The 24,699-nt window shown below is 37.2% G+C and overlaps 1 protein-coding gene across 1 annotated transcript in view; it reads right to left on the minus strand.

Annotated features, from left to right (window-relative positions):
* Arr1 (arrestin 1) overlaps positions 1 to 23,207 on the minus strand; it is a 319,226-nt gene extending 296,019 nt beyond the window's left edge. The window contains exon 1 of the mRNA XM_081769254.1: positions 23,099 to 23,207. Coding sequence (XP_081625380.1) covers positions 23,099 to 23,207 — 109 coding nt within the window. The remainder of the gene's footprint in view (positions 1 to 23,098) is intronic.
* Between the last annotated feature and the right edge of the window lie 1,492 nt (positions 23,208 to 24,699).

Raw genomic sequence — 24,699 nt, forward strand, 5'->3', positions numbered from 1 at the left:
CTGAAGAAGATTCGTTAAATTAATGAACTTAAAAAAATAATCCAGTGGCCTGAAACACCAGATTCCAATCAATATAAGTATCTGTCCAATGCCGTGCCGTGAAAAATCAGGGACCGAGGAGAGAGCATACGGCAGCCTACGTACATATGAGTTGTCAATTTAAAGTTGACTTCTCTGGACTATTCATTCTGCATAATACTTTACTATTTTATCATGACTGAAATCAGAAAGTTTCAACATTATTTCACTGGAATCGTAAAAGTGTGTAATTACTGAATTCACTACAGCTCCATTTTTTCCTTCTCCCAGAACAGTAATGCCTTCGAGCAGTGGCTTAAGCGTTAGTTTTGTAATGTTGGGGACGCGAGTTCGATTCCGGGTGTAGTAATTCAGTAAATTCTTACAATCTACAAAACTGATACTTCTCATGTATAGTAACATGAAACATATTCTATTTATCTGGGTCTAAGAGTTGAGACAACATCCTTTACAGGTAAAACGCCAATAACACAAAATTACGTCATCTGTATCAACCTTCGTAACTGTCTGGCCAGTAACGTGTTGGACAAGAATTGATGAACACATAAGGGCTAAACGTCCTTACTTCTGTAGTATGGGCCAAAAATGAGTTCGAAGGAATATTTCGTAGCTGTGCACAAATTGCTAATAATCATCGAACTTACAATAGGGATCGCTAGTCACGAGAATGATCCTATTTAAGATGTCACATTACCTTTCTCCCTGAAGAAGGACGAAAGAAAATGCATTACTGTTATCAGCTAAGATATCTTTATATTCCATTTCTTGTCACAAAATGATAATTCTATCTGTAAATCCGTAAACGTAATAATATTATTGCGTTCATATGTAAACCAGAGAATCATCTGATATACTCTATATCTATATCTATGTCCCTATGAATACCTTCGACTATATTACTTTTTCTTTCTATTGTATTATTATTATTATTATTATTATTATTATTATTATTATTATTATTATTATTATTATTATTATTAATCAAGGAATAACATAATTACAATACGAATTATATAAACATTATCTTCCCATTCAGAAAAATTACTATTTACCACGACAGGATTTGAAACCAAGTAGCTGCAATGCGATTTTCCTGTTTTCACAATTTTTTTCAAGAAATCGCCGCAACCGGAGTAGTGTTTACCACTGCCTTCTCATGTCCTTTCGACGTATTCCAAACACTACAGGAAAACGAACACAGAAATACTGAGAACAACTAAAATTCCGACTTTGCTCTTCAAAGGAATTAGAACCCCTAGTGGATTGAGCCTTAAGAACAGCAGTCTCATGATCATGTGGGCTCAATTTGCCACAAATTCCTCATATGAATATAAGAAAATAAACTAGTAGTTATTAAACATAAATATAGAGCTATTTCTACACGTGTTGATACAACTTAAAGAATGTGAAAATAATTTCTGTCGTCTTTTTTTCTTTGGAAATTAGATGTTATATTAAAGTTGAAATATAATGTAAATCGGGACCATTCCTGGAACTGATGACCAGCGCCGTAACTTAGATTCTTTTCTGGAGGGGGATGGAGCTTTGGCGTGGGAGACCCGTGTTCAATTCCCGGTGGGAGCTCATATAATTAGGATTTCACGTTAATCAGCGTTCAACGTCTTATATAGCATCGCTGCTGAAAGGGACGTTAAACTCAAAATCAAATTAACTCTTTTCTGGAGGGCAAGCTTATTTGGGCCACTACAAAACGTTGATTTCTAATTATTGGGCACCCTCTCTCCAACTTTCTCTTAATCTTTATGCCCCCCGGAGCCTGTGGGCCCTCCCACATGGCAAGGTCTGCGGTTCCGTTAGTTACTCCCTGGGCCCATTCCATACATGACAAAATTATTAAGGGGACAATATTGATAAATGTAAAAGCCATACAAATAAATATTACTCAGATGGGTCCACGACTCATTTTTGTTCTATTTATCTTTTGTGTGCTGTTTTGTTTATGTAATGTAGCGACCCTATTTCATGCTTCATTTTTAATTTCATATTCGTATCATATATGGAGTAACAAAATTTGTCGCAAAATGGGCCCCCTCGAACGGCGGGGAGCTTCTCTGGGGGGAAGTTGCCCCCCACAAGTTACGGCTCTGCCGATGACGTAATCTCAAATTGAAGAACATTTTGTGATACTTTCTTCATTGAGCAACGTGTACATAGCTTGTTTTTGAGTTAAACAAGGAAATCTCGAGTAAGTCATTAAGACACTCACCCAAATTGCTTATATTTTCTTATTTATATTTTTATTTATATTTTGTTTATATTTGTTTGTTTTTTGTTATATTTGAGTATCTTGTTTACATTTTTCCATGAAACGATTTTAACTAGGTATTAGATTTGGTGGAAGGTTAAGTGGCGCGGGACAGTTTGCGTTGAGACACGGGGCGCATAACATCGCCTCTCTGTCCGTGCTGTACTATTGTATCTGCTTTGTTTTGTCGAATAGTGCAGTTTGATTTTTTTTTATTTCTGTGACTTAGTGATTTGGTGAAGTGTGTATTACAAGTCCTTTGTTTCACTTGTGAGCAACAACATTTATATATATATATATATATATATATATATATATATATATATATATATATATATATATATTCTGTAGTTGACGTGTAACGTCGAGTGTAAGCAATATCAGTTGTATGAGGTCTAATACGCTCCGAATTAATTTCGTAACTGTGCGTCAAAAGCCTACGTCTATTCATATTCATGAATGGATTCGAAGTGTTTTCAAGTTAACAATTGACCAAGTGTTAAGTATAGAACTGGACTTTATTCGTAAACTTTTGTACATCAAACTAGTTAGTAAAGTGCTATGTGAACGTATTCTTTCTGGTACCAACGGCACCGTGACTTATACCAATAATGATGGAGATCATGTGTTACCCATTGATTTGGCAGACAACTCTGTTGTTGTTGTAAAAGTCTCTTTATGTCCAATGGAACTTAGTGATACCCAGTTAAGTCGTGTACTCTCCCAGTATGGGGATATTCAGAATATTGCTGATGAACAGTACTCTACTGATCATATTTATCTCACCCGCACGGGTCGCAAACTCGTCAAAATGACTGTTAAACGTAACATTCCATCCTTTGTTACTGTTTGTGGTTTACGTCTTTTTGTCAGCTACGCCGGTCAAATCCAGACCTGCGCGGTCTGCAACTCTCAGGACCATTTTGTACAGGATTGTCCTAAGAAGAGAACTCCACCTTTACCCAGGTCTACTTCTGTGTCTCCAGGTGTCCGCATGCCGTGCAACCTTCCAGTGGAAACATCAGCTCCCGATACCGGTTGTTACAGTGCATTTCCTGTTCTACAGAAGGATACCCACATACCCGCGTCGTCCCCGATTTTGCCACTTGCAAGTGCTGCATCTAGTGTTCCCGACATTCATCCCGTCCACCCTTCCATTGCTGACAGATCACCTAGTATGGAAGTGACACCTACTCCCGATGCTGACGAGACAGGTGTTCCAGTTCCTGTGACTGACCAGCCACTTCTACTAAACTCTGAGGTAGGTGATAGAAATACAATAGAGGGGCACAATGCTACCCCTCCAAGCGTTCCTCTCGCAGTTTGTTCCATTGACACCACTGGTTTTGAAGATGCTACTAGTGATACCATAAGTGATTCCGATCTGAGTGTAGCATCCTCCGAAAAGCGCAAGTTAACTCAACTTCAGTTTAACAGTAGTGCAGTGTCTAAAAATTCTAAAGGTAACCGCAGTGATGAAACAACAAGTGGTCACAATGTTAGGAAAACACGAGCTTCGACCAAAAAGTTGAAATCTGTTGTTCAATCAGACGGCGAATAGTGCATTGCCCATCTTTGGTATCAATAATTTATATTGTTTATATATTTCCTCCTTGTTTCTACTTTACACATGTTCTTGTTCCCGCATTGCTTTACTTTCATGTATTTATTTTGTATATTTTTTGTAATGTTTAGTTTTCGTTTTGCCACAGTCAATTTAAATCGTCTTACTTCTCCGGTCAAATTACACGCACTACGAGATTTTATATATCAGGAAGAAGTTGATATTCTGTTTGCTCAAGAGGTGGCAGTACCCGATTTTCCAGACATCCCTAATTATTCATGTGTTTCACGCTTCACTGAAAATGGTTTAGGAACTGCTATTCTATACCGCAGTGATATTGACTTTCAAGCGCTTCTCCAAATACCTACTGAACGTATCACCTTAGGAACACTAGAAAATATACGCCTGTGTACAGCATATGCTCCAAGCGGTTCGAATCGTGCACGAGAGCGCAATAGTTTCTTTAATACTGAGCTTGCTCAAGCGTTACATAAAAGTTCTTCTCCTTGTATATTAGCCGGAGACTTTAATACTGTTTTGGCACCAATAGATATGACTCCAAATTATACCTTCTCAGCCAGTCTGTCCAATTTAATTGCCACCTATGATCTAGTCGACGTGTGGCGACACTTATTTCCAACCACGCCTGGCCATACTTTCTTTACAGGGACGAGTTCCTCAAGATTGGATAAATTCTATATCAGTCGCACTCTTATACATCAGGTTCAACACATGGCTGTGGTCCCAGTCTGTTTTAGTGATCATCATGCTGTACTCATGACCATCAAACTACCAGCCCAAAAATTTCTCAAACGTAGCCCATTGTGGTACTTTAATACGTCAATTTTACGTGAGCCCGAATATGAAGCTCTGATACATGCTGAATGGAAAGGCCTCCTTCATGTGAAACAACGCTACAAAGGTTCTCTCATGCAATTTTGGGAAAACCGTGTTAAACGAACTTTTTGCTCTGTGACCAAACAATATTGTCGAACTAGAAACGCCGATCATTATCAGCAATATCACTACTATACTGGTCTATTGCGAGATTACATGATAGAACAACAACGCGGGGGTCAAGTCCGACCTCAAATTCAGCAGATCAAAGCTCATTTATTAACGCTGCATAAACGACGTATGCAAGGTTTTATGATTCGTAGCAAAACACGTCAATATGATGACACTGAACAGGCAAGTATCCACCAAATACGCAAGGAGCGCACACGGGGCAGACAAAAATTGATTTCTAAAATTAAGGGTGACGATGGCCGTGTGTATGAGGGCGTAAACGTCATGACTTGTTTTCTTGATTATTATAAACAATTATATGCTCAACCTCCTACTAGTTGTACTGATTCTTCTATACTAGAGTATATTCCCTCTGTTTTAACGGATGATGATCGAGAGTGTCTATCGGGTCCGTTCACAATAGACGAGGTCAAACAGTCCATCCGATTAGGCAAACTAGGAAAGTCCACAGGTATTGATTCTCTACCACTAGAATTCTATGTTACATTTATAGATATTTTAGCTCCTTTTCTCACCGACCTTTTTAATGAATACCGCACACATTTTGTTTTAGGCCAGTCTCTCAGAACGGGCATTACTGTTTTGGTCACCAAACATTCATCAGCATCTAGTGTTACAAATTTCAGGCCACTAAGTCTCTTGTGCACGGACCTAAAACTATTAACTCGTTGTCTGACGATCAGAATGAAAACATACCTTGAAAAGCTGTTAAGTCCTTGCCAATACGGTCTTGGCCACAATAACCCTATTTATAAGGCCTTATCCAATCTCAGAGATTTTATTTCCTTTCATGAGTCCGCCGATCCTTCTTCGGTAGCTATTTTATCCACCGATTACTCCAAGGCCTTTGACAGAATTAATCACAATTATCTCTTCCAAGTTTTAGCTAAATATGGATTTGGTGACCTTTTCATTTCTCTTATCAAAGGAATATATACGAAACGAATTACCAGGTTAAAGCTAAATGGAGGTTTAAGTGCTCCCATCTCTGTTTGTAATGGTATTCTACAAGGGGACACAATGTCTAGTATTTTATTTAGTTTATCTTTAGCGCCTCTTGTATATGCAGCACACCGCCTACTCCCTGGTGTTCCTGTGTATAACAACAGTCTAGCAGTGCAATCATACATTGATGACACACACTATATATTACGCAATGACGCAGATCTGGAATGTATACAGAAGTTACTAAACCTTTATCAACACGCGTCAGGCGCGCAACTTAATAAAGCAAAAACAAAAATATTGTGTTTACATGAACAATATCAGTCTCTGTATAGTAGGATGTTTGACACTGTTCCATCAATCAAAATACTTGGTATTGTATGGTATCCTACGTTACAACAGACTATCACGAAAACATATGAAGTCATAGCCTCTAAGATCTGAAGTCTTTTAATAACGCATAAATCACGTAATCTTAGTCTTTTCAGTAGAAATTTGTTTCTTAAAACTACTGTGTTTAGCTTACTATGGCATTCTGCACAGATTTTCCCGTTACCAAAGCCTATCTATAAGTCTTTAAACAGTCAGGCGTTGTTTTTTCTCTGGCATAATAAAGCTTTAAGAGTAGGTCAAACACAACTACTTTTGCCTGCAGCAAAAGGAGGAATAGAGTTCATGGATATTGGAATTCAGTCACGTGCTCTGCTTGTGCATAGAAGTTGTCGTATGGTTTGTTCCCACCCCGATTCGATTACTGCTACGGTTTTCAATGTTTGTTTTCAGTGTATTGACTTTGTGCTTCCGATTCCTATCTTTCCTTGGGCGATTGAATTCCCTCACCTTCGCGATGTAGTACTTGATATGCTGTATGCAATAGTCGCACGACAGCAGATCGAAATTAGGTCAGTCAAAGAAATATACTGGCACTATCTGAGCACGTGGGTCTGTTACGCCACACGTCATGCTTCACGTGCCATGCAAAAACTGGAGTAATATCTGGAAAAACATAACTGCCAAGTTTTTATCTCACAAACAGAAAGAAATGTGGTATTTTATTGTTAATAATGTATATGAAACGTCTGCTAGGCTCTTTAATCTAGGAATCACCTCTACAAATGTATGCCACTATTGTAATCAGATAGACACTCTTGAACATCGATTCCATAACTGTTTTGACATACCACCCATTTGGCAGGCTTTTAGCACTATACTTAGTAGAATATGTCGTACCTCACAAACTGTTTTTAGCGTACATAATGTAATATTATTTCCAGATTTTCATTACTTTCCTAGCTATAAACATAATGCTGTGATCTGGTTTACTGTACAAACTATCATGTTTATTCTTGTAACAGCACGACCATTGTGTCTTGAAATGTATGAGATGTATTTAACATACCAGGCTATGAAGCTCTCTCCTGTATGTAAACGAAAGTATTTTGCCAACTACTTATCTGCAATAGCTCCCACACTTTCTTATGATCTAACCCACAAACAAAAATGAACTGAACCGGTAAGCTTTTTTTTCTTGAATAATGTTTTTATCTTGAATAATATTTTACACTTTCGGTGAGGCTGTGAATAGTAAATATCCTTGTATATTTCTCTGTATTTCGATGGAAATAAAGTTATTTAAAAAAAAAGGAGGTGAGTGGTTAGCACATTGAACTTCTGTTCGATTGACCCGGGTTCGAATCCCGGCGAGGATGAAACTTTTTCAAGTGTTCTTGTTTCAATGTCAATTTCAATGCATACTCAGTGTGATAAGCAAGATCTTCTCTTCCACAGAAAGAAAAATATGTTGGAATGAGGAGAATTGGGGAAGGTCTCTCAATGGAGGCAATCATTTACAAACTTATTTCCAGTAGTTGTTCTAGATTTGATATTTGCAGCTGCTTTCAAGCATTTTCTGATTCATATGTGATCAGTGTTTTTATATCTTTGATTATACAGTACATAATGAAAAAATACATTGCATACACAGCAATAGTGAGATTAACATATGATGTTTATTGGAGAACACGCTCTGAACCAGAGACATTGATCTCAGAATGGAGAAATGTTTCGTGCGTCATCTACTCACAATTTTCCTTTCATACAAACTTGACTCAGTGCTACCAACTGCAGTCAGTGCCGAGAAAAGTTACGTGTAAGTTGGGTTGCATCTGTCTAGGCGTTCTCACACCCGCAAACGACTTGGACCCCAAGTAATGGAATTAGAGCACTCAGGGGGGGGGGAATCACTTTTGTGGCTGGCTGTATAATATTTTGTACTTAAAATTTACATAAAAGTCTATATTACAATATTAAACAATAGTAATTATGTTTTAGTGCACGGGTATTAGTGAAACTTACCTACTTCATTTTTTTAAGAAGCAATTTGCTAAAATTAATTTTAAAAAACTCCACCAGATCAAAGAGCATATTAAGAACTCAGTTTCATCCAAGAGGCCTATTTGTTGCAACAGAAAAGCTTCATGATGGTAGACTTGTATGTAACTGTGAAAGTTATGTAAGTAATGCACATCCACGAATGAACGACTGAAAAGCACATAAAAGAAATAAGTGCAGACTATTAATTTTCGAGAATAATTGCAACAGATTTATTTTTGAGTTTTTTTTTTAATGTTCGCAATATTGAAATTTCTAAATTAACATTTTTCACACGTTGAAAAAAAATATTCCATTACTAATAAAATAAACCTGGTACAAAAAGTTTTGTTCTTTTCCCAATCTTTCGAATTTTTCTGGAAAGAAATCGGGAAAAAAAAACTGTTTTTTTACCCACAGGTTCAAAATTTCCGGAAGTTTTACAACACTGGTTGGGATACTGGATCGATCGCAAAATGTCGCATTTTGATAGCATTTACAGTTTTTGCTGTACGGAAATCAGAATTGAAACCGCAAATAACAGTAAATTTGAACTACTTTTGTTTTTATTTGAGTTTTGTGGATAGTCATGTTATGTTGTCTTCAGACGTTGAATCGTTTGCAGAAAACGATTCTTTGTATCTGTTTCCGTTTTCGCTCAAAGCGAAAAGACTTCAAAACCGATTTTCAAACCGCAAATAATAGTAAATTTGAACCACTTCTGCTTTTATTATAGTGTTGTGGATAGTCATGTTATGTTATCTTGAGACACTGACATGGGAGAACCCCTTTGCGATTCAGATGTGCTGGCTCCAGAGTTTTGAGTTTTTCTTGAACACGCTCTGAACAGCTGGTAGCAGTTTCCGATGCATGATGCCGCGAGCAGTCCACCAAACCCACAGGAAGACCTTCTTTTGGTGTAGTATTGGTTCGTACTGTTTTGGAACCGGTTCGTTGCATACTAACCAATGATGACGCCGCCAATAATGGGAGCCTTGTGCAGGACCCACTTCTCATCACATGTCAACACCCTGTCTACAAATAGCTCCTTCCTCAGACGAGACAACAAAGAAACACACCTGCTCGCGTTACCTTCTGGCCCGAAGTCAAATCATGTGGGACCCATCGACTCAACTTGTAGTGCTTCCCAAGTTGATGGAGGTGCTGCCGAATGGTTTCTCCACTCACACTGAATTGGAGTCCCAGTTTCTCACTTGTCTGGCGACTGTTCGCCTCAACTGCTGCCTACAGATCTTCATTTTGTACATGTGTTGCTCTTTCGGTATGTGGTGCGTCTTTGAGTGTTTCGTAACCGTCCTTAAACCTTTTAAGCCACCGATGTACTGTCCGTGAAGTCACGGCACCCTCATGAAAAGCGCGGCATATCTTCCGCCCTGCTGGAGCGGTGTTTGACCCCAGTTTGAACTCTTACAGCACACATGCGTTTGTGACGCTCTGTGGAGGTCCCATATTCACTCTGTCCTTACGCAAGTTCACGGTGTAACTGAGCAGCCACAACCATTTAGTATGTTGGATATACCCATACCAACAACTGACCTTCGCTTTATCTGCATTTGCATTCAACTCACAGTGTGAGAGCCAATTGAACAGAGACCTCCACAAAAAGCGACAGAACTTTCTTGGTTACTTTTATAGCTTAAATTAGGATTCAAACTATAGGGTGTTCGGGAATTTTTATTACAGCGTTTGGAAGGTGATTCCTGACACCAAGAGAAGCCAAAAAGTATATACCAACCTAGATGCACAAAAGCGTCATTTCGGAGTTATAACCTCCTCCCGCAAAATGGAAAAAAGAACTTAAAAGATCTATAGTTCTAGTACTATAGGACCTATCGTAGTCTGGTCAAGACTTCACTTGGGAACCAATATATGTCCTATCCAAAAATCCATGTTTCAAAATCCTGCAGCACTTGCGCAACAATTTTTAGAGAGGCAGTTGGAGAGTACTCAGAAAATATGAAGTACTCCCCAACGACCTCTCAAAACCTTGATCCGATATGATAGGTCCGATAGAATTCGAGCTATGAGCCTTTAAAATTCATTTTTTCTACTTTCGGGAGGTTATAATTCCGAAATGATGCGTTTGTGCGTCTTAATAGATATATACTTACTTTTTGTCTTATCTTGGTAACAGGAATCACCTCCCAAACGCTGTAATGGGAATTACTGAACATCTTGTACAAACTGTCACGGGAATTGAAACCAAGTTCGTTGTCTTTAAGGTAGCGACCGAAACGACTTAGCCACGAGGGAGTCCAAAATTACGAGGGAGAAACGAACTTGGGAACTTTCAGATCTTGGTACTGTTCAAAGTGGTTCTTGTCAACCCCGGATCCATTTTCCAAAAACTCAATGTGGAGATAGGTATCGGTCTTTTTCTGCGAAATTGATACATTCAATTGGCTTGAATACAATAACAAGGAAGACAATTCTCAATGGCAACATGTCTTGCTTTGTTTGCAGACAATTCTCAACGTGATATGTGCGTAACCAATATGAAAAAATATTAATAGCGGATTTTGTAAATGGAAGAATCTTGTTGAACTCGTGATGTTCGTGCTGTTCTAGGCATCAAAATCGGATACTCGATGGAATTGTCGTTATGAAAATTGGAAATCTGTGTTAAAAAATTATAGTGTAATGAAAGAGGTCTTGGAAGAGAAAATCCACCAGGCTCGTGATAAAAATTCAGTGGAAGCATTTGGATTACTGAATTACATCACTAAGCCAAAATTCGTCGCTAGTTTGTTTGTGTTCTACTCAATCTTCTTAGTTACGAATGTATTAAGCAATTACTTCCAAATCAAAGAAGCAACCCTTGGTCGAGCAAGTAAAATCGTAACTACCATTAGTAGTTTCAAGGAGAAAAGAAACGAATTTGACGATCTGAGGAAGGAAATAAGCAATTTTGCTCAAGAACGAGAAATTTCTCTTGAACCGATTCGCGTTTCCGAAAAAAAAAAAAAAAATATGAGAGGATGAAGAATCAACTCTCGGTCAAGGTAGTTTTATACAGCTGCCATCAGACAAAAGACCTAAATGTCTATTATCAAGTGATGGACAATGCTATTCATAACTTCAAGAAAAGGTTCGAAAATCTACCTTTAGCACAGTCAGTTGATGCTTTCCTTAAGCTGAACTTAGTACTTGGAGAAGACTTTGTGTCTAACTATAAAGATATTGTGAATAGCAATACTTCCGTCTTCTGGCTGAAACTTTGGTCACGAAAAATATTTTGTAAAACAACAACATGGAAGTCAATATGGAAAACCTTAAAACTAAGATAAAAAAGGAATTCACCCCCAACCTATATAAACTGCTTCAAGTTGCTATAGGACTGCCAGTGAGTTCAGCTGGTTGTGAAAGAAGTTTTTCTGCCATGCAGCACATCAAGACATGGTTAAGGACTACTATGATCCAAGACAGATTTTTGAACTTGGCTCTGCTGAACATAGAGAGTGACCTTGTTAAGCACCATGTAACAACGGAACGTGTTACTTTCGTTGTTCAGCAAAGTTACAAGTTATTTTCATTCCTTTGTTTCAGGATTGCTGTCACAGACATGTAGAAATGCATAATTGAAATTGGAAAAATAATTTATTGACTAATTGTTTGTGCTGAAAGTGTGTGAAGTGATTGTGAACAGTGTTACTGAGTTTCATAATACATTTGATACAAATATTGTAAAAGGGAGGGAAATATATCCCTCCCTTTCATAATAAGTTCTGTAATAGCAATCCTGAAACAAATGAATGAAAATAACTGTATCAATGTAGCCAATATAAATTTAGAAACATTCATACTGACTAACAAGAATAATGACCTGTATTGAGTACTGTTCGGAAACGTAATACCTCTCTAAATAACTCGAAAGATGGATAAGTGCGTAAATTCAAATGAATACATCAAGAAACAAATGAAATTGAATATAAATTCCTTTGATGATGTAGGTAAATAGCTACAGGCAAGTGGTTATCGATCTGAACCCAGACATTCACATGATCGATATCGTGCAATGTTTGGTTTATGGTGAATTTTGAATCAGATGCCATTGAGTGCCCAAAATGCAACTTTGCAGTGTTTTAGTACACATATGAGACTACAATCTGGAGAATTTTGAACAAATTCACAGGGACATTTCTATGCGAAATTCAAAATTCAAGTTTTAATTTGAATTTTTGAAGTGTTATTTCTTATTGTACAGATTTTTTCAAAATAACGCAACTTGTAGAGCAATCTTTATGCTTTCCAATTGTGTTTGTTTCATATCTCTATTACACATATTAACCATTTTATGACAATTTTTAATAATCAATGTAACTGAAAAAGTGTCCTTTTCTGACATTTTTGAAGACCCTGTATGGAAACACTTTGAGGAGGAAAGAGGTAATAGTTGGGATTTTTTCATCTCCCACTGTAATAAAGCTGTGCACCAATTTTTACAAAAATCTAAGATCGTCAGGTGAGATTTTGTTATTTTATTGGTTGATTTCATACGGAATGTCCCTATTGCATTTTTTTTTTTTTTTTTTTTTTTTTTTTTAAGTATTTAAGTTGTACGGGAAGTAAGCCAACCATATTTCCCCGATTCGGTAGTTTTACATACCATTATTTGTTTCTTTAGTTAAAAATGTTTTGTGTATAAAAAACGATTGTATTTCTTTGTTCGCAAATGTCTGTGTAATTAAGCTGCAACAAGAGCTGGCCTGCTACAGATCAATATTCCAAGCACTATTATTGATGTTATTTGGAAACCATACGCTCCTGTTACATTTTTACGATTATAAAATTATGACTTGTTAATGTCCTAATTTGTCGCCAGAGCTGCTGTGTCTGTTGTAGACACTGTTGCCACACTTGGTACAATTGTACCAAATTCAGCCCTTTTTGTCATTCGTCGGCCCGTTGGTACCACGCTGGCATTTTCAGCCCCTTTTGTGAAAAAGTTGGTACAATTCTACCCAATTCAGCACCATTTAACAAATACTTGTCACATATTCAAAAGTGTCAGTAAGACTTTCTCTACATCTCTTTTTTTAAATGTCTTTCAGGGAAGCTTCTAGGACCCTGGACCGGTTGTGCATATTTTTTTACAAATGTCAGTTTACTTACCTTATATTCTTCTTACAGTCTATTATTCTCCTTCGGTCATGAAATAGGCGAGAATAAAGTGCAATAATTTATATTTTATTATTTATAACGTCCTGTTTACAGTCGAACTCGGAGATGATTGATTTGTTCGGCGCGTTTGGTTTCGTTACAATACATACCGAAGATGATAACTGTTTTCCCTTTTAATTTGCGGCCTCTGTTATACTTCTGCACAACAAAAGTTTCTTCTACTTCCAAGGTTGTTCGGGTTCCTCCTATTTGGATGTTTGTAAAAAGTATTTTTTTTTCAAAAGAGTACTTCCTCGACTTGCACTCTTGGGAGAGGGGGGGAGTGTTCTACAACTTCACCCCTTTTAGTTTCGTTTATTATAGAGCCATGTATTACACTGGTATAAAATAATGAATTCAGCCCTTTTTGTTTCAATTTGGTACTATTTTTCAGCCCACTCCAGAGATTGGACTGTGGCAACACTGGTTGTAGAGCTTTTGGCAACAGCGGCACTAATACTCCGCGTGCTCTACCTAACTGTCAGAAGCCAGCTCCTGCACGGATAATAGTAAAGGATAACCATGGGCGTCTCTGGCGGGGGGTGGGGGGACGGGGGGACGTGTACCCCCAATATTTTGAAATACGAAATATTCAATATTTTATTTTAATTTAATTTATTTAGAAACTCAGTATCAGTTAGATCATTTCCTTTGATGTCCCCCCCAAATTTTACATGCCAGAGACGCCAATGAGGACAACGATTTATTGTACAACTTAAAATGAAAAGATTTTACATTTTACATTAAGTACAGAAATGAATAAAGACTAGCCCATGACCGAGTTTTAAAAAATTATAATTTTAAATTGTGTCATTGCTTGTATATCTATTTCTGTTTCTATTAGATGTAAGACTAAACTGAGAACATGGTAGTTAATGTTTACGAATAATGTACTTTTCCTCAAAATTGGAAGAGCATCGGCGCAAATCTGTCTTCAACATTGGGGGGACGGGTAACACCGATCCCATATTATATATATATAAGCGATGGCGATTTCCAAAATATTTATGAAGTTGAAACACAAAGCTGTGAAGGATCAGGGGAGCAGAATTGTCTTCAGTGGCGTATTTAGGAGGCTATCGGGCTCAAGCTACCTCCGAAATAAATTTGTTAGTTTTTCGCACTCCACGTACAACAATAATCCTTCTTACCATTTCTAAGAATGTCATTGACTTTCCATTTTCTTATGCTCTTTTTTCAGAAATACGAGGGCTATCCAGAAAGTAGATTACGTTTTGGAATAAAAAATCAACAAAGTATAGGAAACAAATTTTATTATATACAGATGAAAGCCACACACAAATACTACTTTTCGACATAGTCACCATTCAAATTAAGGCATTTATCGTAGCGATGTACGAGCTTGGAAATTCCTTCGTCGAAAAATTCGGCCGCCTGCGACTTCAACCACTTCGTTACCTCTTCTTGCAGCTGTTCGTCGTCATCAAAACGCTGCATAGCCAGCCACTTCTTCATTGCTGGGAATAGGTGGAAGTCGCTCGGTGCCAGGTCGGGACTGTACGGCGGATGAGGAAACAACTCCCACTGAAAAGATTCAAGAACTTCACGCGTGACATTTGCCGTGTGGGGCCGGGCGTTGTCGTGAATCAACAAGATCTTAGAGCTCAACATTCCTCTGCGCTTGTTTTGAATTGCTCTTCTGAGGTTTTGCAGAGTTTGGCAATACCTTTGAGCGTTTATTGTAGTGCCTCTTTCCAGGAAGTCCACCAAAATCACACCTTTTCTGTCCCAAAAAAACAGTCGCCATCATCTTCCTTGCCGACATTGTTTGCATGCATTTCTTGGGTTTTTGGGGAGAACCTGTGTGCCCCCACTGCATTGATTGCAATTTCGTTTCACAGTTCACGTGTTTCACCCATGTTTCGTCACCAGTAACGATGCGATCGAGTAAAGAGTCACCATCCTTATTGTAGGCGTCCAAAAAGTGCAACGCTGCAGCCATTCGCTGATTTTTGTGGTCCTCTGTCAAGATTTTTGGAATCCATCTTGCACAAAACTTCTGGTAACCAAGCTTTTCGCTGATGATTTCGTGCAACAAACTTCGCGAAATTTGTGGAAAACTCAAAGAAAGTTCCGTTATTGTGAACTTTCGATTTTCACGGACTTTAACATCGACTTTTTCGACAAGTTCGGCAGTCACTTTGCTGGGTCTCCCACTTCGATCTTCGTCGTGAACATTGGTTCGGCCATTTTTAAATCTTATGACCCACTGTCGCACTCCACCTTCAGTGATAATGTTGTCCCCATACACTTCACACAGCTGCCGATAGATTTCTATCGGTTTACAGTTTTTTGCTGTCAGAAACCTTATTACTGCACGCACCTCGCAGCTCGCGGGATTTTCAATTAACGCAGTCATTTCAAACCGTCACAGTATCTTAACGGAGCACAGCATGAACCTCTCACTAGCACGGCTAGATGCCGACTGAGCTGCGCAACGCTCTGACCCCAAGATGGCCGCGCTAGCCCCGCCCCTAGCGGACACAGACGAAAACGTAATCTACTTTCTGGATAGCCCTCGTAATACTGTATTTGTCAAATTTCATTCCATGTAAAAACTGCGTCCTTTTGTTCTTTCTTTCGTCTTTTCTACTTTTCTGTTTCTTTTTCTTAACGTCACTTTCTTTCATTTCGCCTATCATACTTTATCTACCGTTGTCAGTTGTGATTCAAGTCGGCTGACATCAGTAACACCAAAACTAAGAGGAGTTGATAAGCGAAACTGGTGTTCCACACCAACTTGCGCGGATATCAACATGACAGGACTTTAGTTATTATAACAAAGGAAAAATTATTTCGTTTAGTTATTTTTAAAAGAAAGAAATGTTTGAATTAAAGAAAATCAAAACGGGGGAATAATTAGCCCGGGAAATTAGGAAGGTCAAGAGGATGCTTCATTTTTCTTGTATGAATAAACTAAACGGTTAGATTCACTCCTAAATTTATGTATCATATCATATAGGATTTATCAGACTGCAATTCTTGCCATTATAACTTCAATTTATGCATAAATTAAAATATACTTAATTCTCAAACTCAGGTGGGCAATTGCCCACTTCCTTCCTTGTGTTGGGCATAGCCCCTCGAAACGAAATCCTAAATTGCCATTGGTTGTCTTCAACATTGGGTAGTGGACATATTTGAGGCTTATTCTAGAGAAGGGAGATGAAACTCATATTACGGTAGATGAATCTGATCAACTGTTGTAGAGTATATTATATATTACGCGATGTAGATGAAGTAGTAGTACATATCAGTATTACAAATCACTGCCGTGAACACATTCTGAAATCTGAATACATGCATATTTGTAATTGGTATGTTTCTAATTAGGCATCCACAAAGATCCACGTTAAAATTGTTTTAAAATAATATAATAATGTAAATAATGACTTCTCCAAAACTATGAAGAAAGAATATCAATTATGTATGACGCAACAATACTCTTTGAGCAAAATGATGAGAATCTCAATAGCATTACAGGAATCGTTACAGAAATCTGACACATGCCATATGCTCTTTAGTTAACAGATGCAACCTTAAGATTATGGAGAAAAATATTCCAGCAATTGAATTATTTCCTTTACTTATATGAAGGATCCTCTTTGAAAAGAAAAATTGGGACACGCAGAAATACATAGGAACAAACCATGGTTCGAACTAGCAGAGAAGAGAAACCAGGCAAAATTACGTTTACTACAAAATCCGAATAACTACACAAAATTTCGTAGACATCAGGCGGGAAACTTCCAAAACTTTTAGAACAAAGAAATACGATTTTTTGAAAGCTGAAATTTAGGAACTTGAAGACAATAGTAAAAATAAAAACATTCGGGACATGTATAAAGGGATCAAGGAATTTAAGAAAGGCTATCAACCTCGTGCTGAAGAAAGCTGATGGAACAGTTCTCACTGATACAGATAGCATTTTAAATAGATGGAAAGATTTCTTTGACGATTTGCTTAACACGCAGCCAAAAACTAATGTGCGTGGAGAAAGGGAGATACACACCGCAGAACCGTATATTCCAGACCCCAACCAAATAGAAGTAGAAATCGCTATAAAGAAATTAAAGAAATACAAATCTCCGGGTGAAAACGAAATTCTGGCGGAGGTAATTTTAGCTGGAGGCGAGAAAATTGTGGAACAAGATACACAAATTCATTCTCCTTATCTACAACAAGGAAGAATTGCCAGAAGAGTGGAAAGACAATCATTGTTCCAATCCACAAAAAATGCGACAAAACTGACTGTAATGATTATCGAGGCATCTCTATTGTCAACATCCTATAAAATTCTTTCAAACGTTCTATTTGCAAGATTGATCCCATACAGAGATGAAATTATTGGAGATTATCAGTGGATTTAGACGAAACATATCAACTATCGACCAAATATTTACCATTCGCCAAATACTCGAAAAGAGGTGGGAATACAGTAGCCCGGTACATCAACTATTTATTGATTTTACAAAGGCTTACGGCCAGCTTAGGAAAGAAACATTATACAACGTTCTTACAGAATTTGGAATAACGAAAAAGCTAATTAGATCAATTAAGGCATGTTTAAACGGATCGCAAAGTAAAGTTCGTGTAGGAAAATTTTTCTCCACAAGCTTTCACGTCGAGAATGGCCTGAAACAAGGAGATGCGTTGTCGCCATTATTATTTAACTTTTTTTCTGGAATACGCTATAAGGAAAATCAAATATAGCGACCAGGGCCTAGAGTTGAACGGTGTTCACCAGGTTATGAGTACGCTGATGATGTAAATTTAATAGGGGATGATATGAGAACAATAGAAAGAAATACAGAGGTCTTATTAAACGCTTGCGAGAACAATGGTTTAGAAGTAAATGCAAATTATGAATGCGTTAAAATATAAAATAATACTTTTGATAAAGTGGATAGTTTTAAATATCTAGGATCAAAATTAACAGGCGAAAATCATATTCACGAAGAAATTAAATGTCGACTAAAAACAGGAAATTCGTGTTATTATTCAGTTCAAAATCTCTTGTCGTCGCCAATTCTGTTAGAAGCTTAAAATATATAAAACGATAACAATACCTGTTGTTCTGTATGGTTCCGAAACATGGTCGCTTACTCTGAGGGAAGAACATAGACTGAAAGTATTTGAGAACAAGATGCCCAGACGAATATTCGGACCCAAGAGAAACGGGAATGGGGAATGGCGGAAACTTCATAACCAGGAACTAGATAAATTATACGGCTTACCAAACATTGTTAGGGTCATCAAGTCTAGGAGGCTTAAGTGGGCAGGACATATAGCCAGGATGGAAGAAAGTAGAAACGCTTTCAAAGTATTAGCGGTAAGACCAATCGGGAAACGACCATTAGGAAGACCTAGGCGCAGATGGGAAGACAATATTAAGATGGATCTCGCAAAAATAGGAATACAAAGTGGAAACTGGATCCAGTTGGCTAAGGATAGAAGTCAGTGGAGAGCTTTTGTGAACGTGGCATTGAACCTCCGGGTTCCATAGGCTATAGAGTTAGTTAGCTTACGAAGCATGAGCAGATGCCTAGGCTGATACTACAAATAGGTTAAATGCGCATTTACTGAAAAGATGGGTTCTACTGATATTGGATAGTCCATATACTCTTCGTGTGCTAGGGCCTAGGAAAGAGGAGGAGATAAGATTTCATATCAGGTTACGTCACGCGCAGTCGCACGCCTTCATTTTCATTAAAAATGTGAAAGCCAAGAGAAAACCAATTTCATCTTATTTATACTTTCCTTTGTGACAGTCGGATACAAATCGTCACACTTATATGCAAAAAGCACTTTTTAAATCGGATTATTGGGAGAGCCTCCAGTTCCAATATTGGGGGGGACGTCTCCCCATTTCCCCGGAATTTGTGCCCGTACCTACAGCTGAGACAACTTTCCAGCATGAGGAGAGAGGCATATCCTCCTCTCACATTTATTGCAATTTGTGCCCAAGTAGCGGAAGTGGAATTAACACATATTAATGAGGCTACTAAACGCACTACAGCACGCAGTTCAGTTTGAAATACTACAGAATACGATTCTTTTTAAAAAATGGAAAAACCTAGATAAATCAATTTTATTTTACATTCCTTTGTGGCAGTCGGACACAAATCATAACACTTATCCTAAAAAGCACTTTTTAAGCGACAGCCCCCCCAGGTTCAAGATTGGGGGACATGTCCCTGTCGTCCCCCCGGGATTTGCGCCAGTGTGCAAGAGTAAAACAGTAATAGAAAATTATGAGTTTTCATAATTAGAGTAGATTTTAGATAGTTATTCAGTAGTAGCAGAATATAGGAAATATAAAATTTTAAGCAAATTTCTGACGTAATAGACTTTCATTAAACTGTTACATGACAGTGTCGTGATAGGGGAACTAAATAGCTTGAAGATATGATAATGAGTAAGGGCTAAGAGGCTCAGAAGGATATATAGAAGAATATAACATTATAACAAGTTCTTCTGAAAGATCTTTCCAATTTTCAAAACTAATATGCTATGTCCCCCCCAGAAAATATCCTAATTACGCCAATTGACAGGCGTTTTCTGGAGGTGCTATTTATTTGTGAAATGTGAACAAAATCGAGCGAGCCTCGTTTGAGAAAATCGTCCAGAAAGAAATCATCACCAAGAATAAACTACCTCTTCTGAAATGTTCTCACTAAATGACATACCACAGTATACGGTTATTTATAAAATATTAATGTATGAAATATGAATAAAATCATTCGATCCGTGTTCGAGAAAAAACCATAATTTTCATTTTATTTTTCAGTTAACTATCTTTGTTTTAGGGGGTAGGAAGAAAAATCGGAACTACACTCTGGAGGATCTAAAAAAACTTCGTTTGGTAAGTTTCAAGATATGGTGCGGATACATTGAAAGGTATGGTCTTTAGGCAAATAATGTACATGCATCGGTACGAAAGTAAAGAGACATTCAAAAATCCCTTTTTCATCATGTAGAGACTTCTGAATCCTGTAAATCCGTTAAAATCTCGAATTCAATATTTGTCAAGATCTCTATTTTCTCTTCTCTGATATAAAGTAAAAAGTGAGTTGTTCTTTATAGTACGGTTGTTAATAGTATTTACCTATTTAATATATGAAGGGCTCGGGGGGAAAACACGATAACTGACATTTTCGGTATTTTGAAATTTTTAGATATCTGTATTCTTAATCATACGAACAGTCGATCGGTGGCGAAATTTCGTCAATCCTCCAATAGATGACAGAGTAATAAGCGTTGGAAGTTTTTCTCTTACGACTTCCTGCAAGTAAATTACGGTAAATAGCAAAGATGGCTACAAGAAGAGAGCTGGTGTTTCCCAGCACGTCCAAAGAAAAGAGTGATAATAAGAGTAGAAGCGACGAACAGACTTATTCGGAGGATGATTATGATTTCGATAAAGATCCAGAATATGTACCAGAACAGAGAATGTTCCAAAACAAAGGAGATACTGATTTTGAGGTGAGTAAAAATAGGCGCCAAAAAATCTTTACTTTCATGTACAATGTGTTATCTACTGTTGATGTCATTGTTTACATGCAGCAGTGTGCTTGATAATAGTTGCGAGCGAAACGCTATTGCTGTATGTAGGTATTGGTCTTTATTGGAAAGGAGAAAAAATATTTACGATCTCAGTGCCACAGACCATGTGAAATAATAATATTTTTTGTTATTTTATTATAGTTACGCGCTAAAATGGCCGTGAGTAGATACCACATTTTACTTGCAGTTATTAATTTTTCTATGTAGATATACCGTACATACCTCATAGCAGTGTTAATGTTATCTCTAATGTTATCTCAATCAAAAAATTCGAGATGACTGTCGTGCCTGCAGTGGATACCCCCTGTGTACCATAGTTTTTACAACAGTCTTCGAAAGTAAAGATGTTATTTCGTAGATATCTCTAGCTAGAGTATTAGTAACATGTCATTCTTTAGTGTCTCACATTATGCGTAAGTAATACTTGCACTGAGAATATGCATAGGCAAATTCTCAAGTCTTGGGGAGGGGGATTCGAACAACGCACCTCCTGATTACCGGTCAGGCGCTCTATCAGTTGAGCTACCAAGCCAACGAGACTTCTATGCATGTTTGTAACAATTCGCATAAAAAATTCAAAGAAATCTCGTTATCTTGGTAGCTCAACTGATAGAGCGCCTGACCGGTAATCAGGAGGTGCGTTGTTCGAATCCCCCTCCCCAAGACTGTGAGAATTTTTAGCTACATAGGGCTTCTATGTAAGCAAGAGCCACATCTAATAGTTGCACGATTTCATTCGTAAACAAAACATTGTAATGTTGAATATATTGTTGCACATAAAACATGGTATCTATAAAACATATTTTCATATACTTTCTTTTAAATTTATATAATATTGCAAGAAAAAATATCTAGATCAAAAACTTGTGTTTCTGTGGTTTAAAAAGGTTAAGAGAATATTTCATGCAGATAATGTGTTTCTGTATTAACTTTTCTGTAGGATTTTTTCAAAATATATGTACTCATTATCTCGAAACATGATTTTGTCAGTTATCGTGTTTTCCCCCCGAGCCCTTCATATAAACGAGATAATCTGAATCATTTCAGAGAATATATATATATATATATATATATATATATATATATATATATATATATATATATATATATATATATAACTTTATTCCACCAGCAGAATATGCTTCGAGATTTTCTCTAGAGAAATTACATTATGTCAGTTAAATATTTAACTATGAAATATGAACGAAGTCACTTCTGTAATTTTTAGAAAATCACGTAATTATCTTATTATCTTTTTATTCAGAATTCTCGGATTAGAAATGGCATTTGCCTTAAGGTAGGCTTCTTAATTAAGTAGCTACTTATTATACATAAAACAAAATCCTTAAAACTGTTTTGAGAAAATTGGAATTATTGTTTTGAGGCAAGATGGAAATTCGAATGTCCCATCTGCAGAAACTCATAAAACCTTAAGTTTAAAATTTGATATTAGTCATTGGACAGAGTGGTCCCTAGGTTTTTAATGAATATACATTAGGATGATATATCAATGAACGTAGAAGTAGCAGCTGAAGAATTGCACATATACATGAACAAACCCCTGAGAGGACGCAATACATATGAAGTCTTGGGCTTCGGCCTAATACTTGAACGCACAAACCTGTTGAGACAAAACAAACAGAGCAGAAGGAGATCCGAAAATCATGTATTCAAAATGTACTCGTGACTAGGGGTAAAACTGGATCTGAAAAATTAGGGCGACGCATGACGTCACTTCGTCCCACGAGCCTATCTTTGGCATTCTATTTTTTTAGGAAGTGGAGGACGCCATAGATATTTTTGGAAATGGGGTACGACGACCCTCGCGTTCCCCCTTACTGTTACCCCTGCTAGTGACACATATAAAGCCGTTAAAATCTTGAATTCGATTTTTATTTCACGCTCACAAAACTTTCTTCACTCTCATCTTTTTTAAAGGTTAAAACAAAACAAAACAAAAAAGAGAATAAAAGTTTGTTTAATGGAGATGTTGATCTTTCAAATGCAAATTAATAAGAAATATAATGGAAAGCTCCATTCATCACATTTACCAACTAACATTATAACATTAATTAGGGACTTGCATAATTACAAGACAATGTGACCTTTTGACCTACCTATAGGATCAACTCCACTAATATGGTCCACGAAATCTCGTCTGCCCAGATAAAGAGTGAGTTTTCCATTAGGCGAAGATTTCTTGAACACCTTGAAGTTCACCACCATTTTGGAAAGAATTGAATGGAGGAAACAATATACCTATGTTTTTATATGAAACATATGAGCATTTAAAAGGTTTCACGTAGCAAGACAAAGCCTTATTACTTTAATAGGATTAAGTGAACACTATCCAATGAAGAAGGATTGCTTCCAGGATGAAATGCACACGCCTTAACCTTTCTCGAAGTTGCGTTCGTTATAAATGACACAAATCTTTAAACTTTTGAAGCCTGAAAACTGTTGCTGAATCATTGTTCATTTATAACGTGGCGCATGGAGGCTACTAACAAGTAAGCCTACATTCTGTTAGTTACTTACCCAAAATTGTAAATCTTGATTATTGCAAAGATATAGGCTTTTGTTAGGTAGCCATATTCCGTTTCGAATTCTACTAATTTTCTCATTATTTCCAACCCAAACATTTATATGCTAGACTTCTTGATTAAAATGTGAAGATACTTCTTATTTATTGCATGCTACTCAACTGCATCCATGAACAGCGTGTACTCAATTTACTTAATGATTTCCTTTCGATCTTACTATGGTAATTTCGAATTTTCATATCTCAGTTGGAGGGTGAGGATTGAAGAGAAATGGGTTGTTTTAAGTATAAAATGTACTTGTTGTTCTCAGATATGTCTGTGTGTTCCTTCATGATACTGTAAGTGATGGTAATGATCCTATCTGATCCATACCTGACCATCGTAGATGGACCATTGTACACCAAGCCACAAAAGTATTTCCCCCCTAAGTGCTCTAATTCCATTACTTGGGGTCCAGGTAGTTTGCAGTTGTGAGAACGCCTAGACAGATGCAACCCAACTTACACGTAACTTTTCTCGGCACTGACAGCAGTTGGTAGCACTGAATGGAAGTAAAAGTCAAGTCTGTATGGAAGTAAAATTGTGAGTAGATGACGCACGAAACATTTCTCCATTCTGAGATCAATCTCTCTGGTTTAGAGCGTGTTGTCCAATGAACATCATATGTTAATCTCAATATTGCTGTGTATGTAATGTATTTTTTCATTATATACTGTATACACTGATCACATATGAATCAGAAAATGCTTGAAAGTAGCTGAAAATATCAAATCTAGAACAACTGCAGGAAATAATGATTGCCTCCATTGAGAGACCTTCTCCAATTCTCCTCATTCCAACATGTTTTTCTATCTGGAGGAGTGAAGATCTTGCTTCACACTGAGTATGCATTGAAATTGAAATTGAAACAGAAACACTTGAAAAAGTTTTAGCCTGGCCGGGATTCGAACCCGAGTCCAGCAAATAGAAGTTCAATGCGCCAACCACTTTTTTACAAGTAGTATTTACGCTTTACACTATAGTTATCTAAAGAAAAGAAAGCTTTTTCAATGAAAATTAAGTTAGTTGGAGATGCGGGGTATCGATACCAGTACCTCTCGCATACTAAATGAGAGCTCTACCATCTGAGCTACCATTGTTTACGCTTTACACTTATAGTTTTCTAAAGAAAAGAG

This window comes from Thermobia domestica, chromosome 8, assembly GCF_964235325.1.
Source record: "Thermobia domestica chromosome 8, izTheDome1.hap1.1, whole genome shotgun sequence".
NCBI classification, from domain to species: domain Eukaryota; kingdom Metazoa; phylum Arthropoda; class Insecta; order Zygentoma; family Lepismatidae; genus Thermobia; species Thermobia domestica.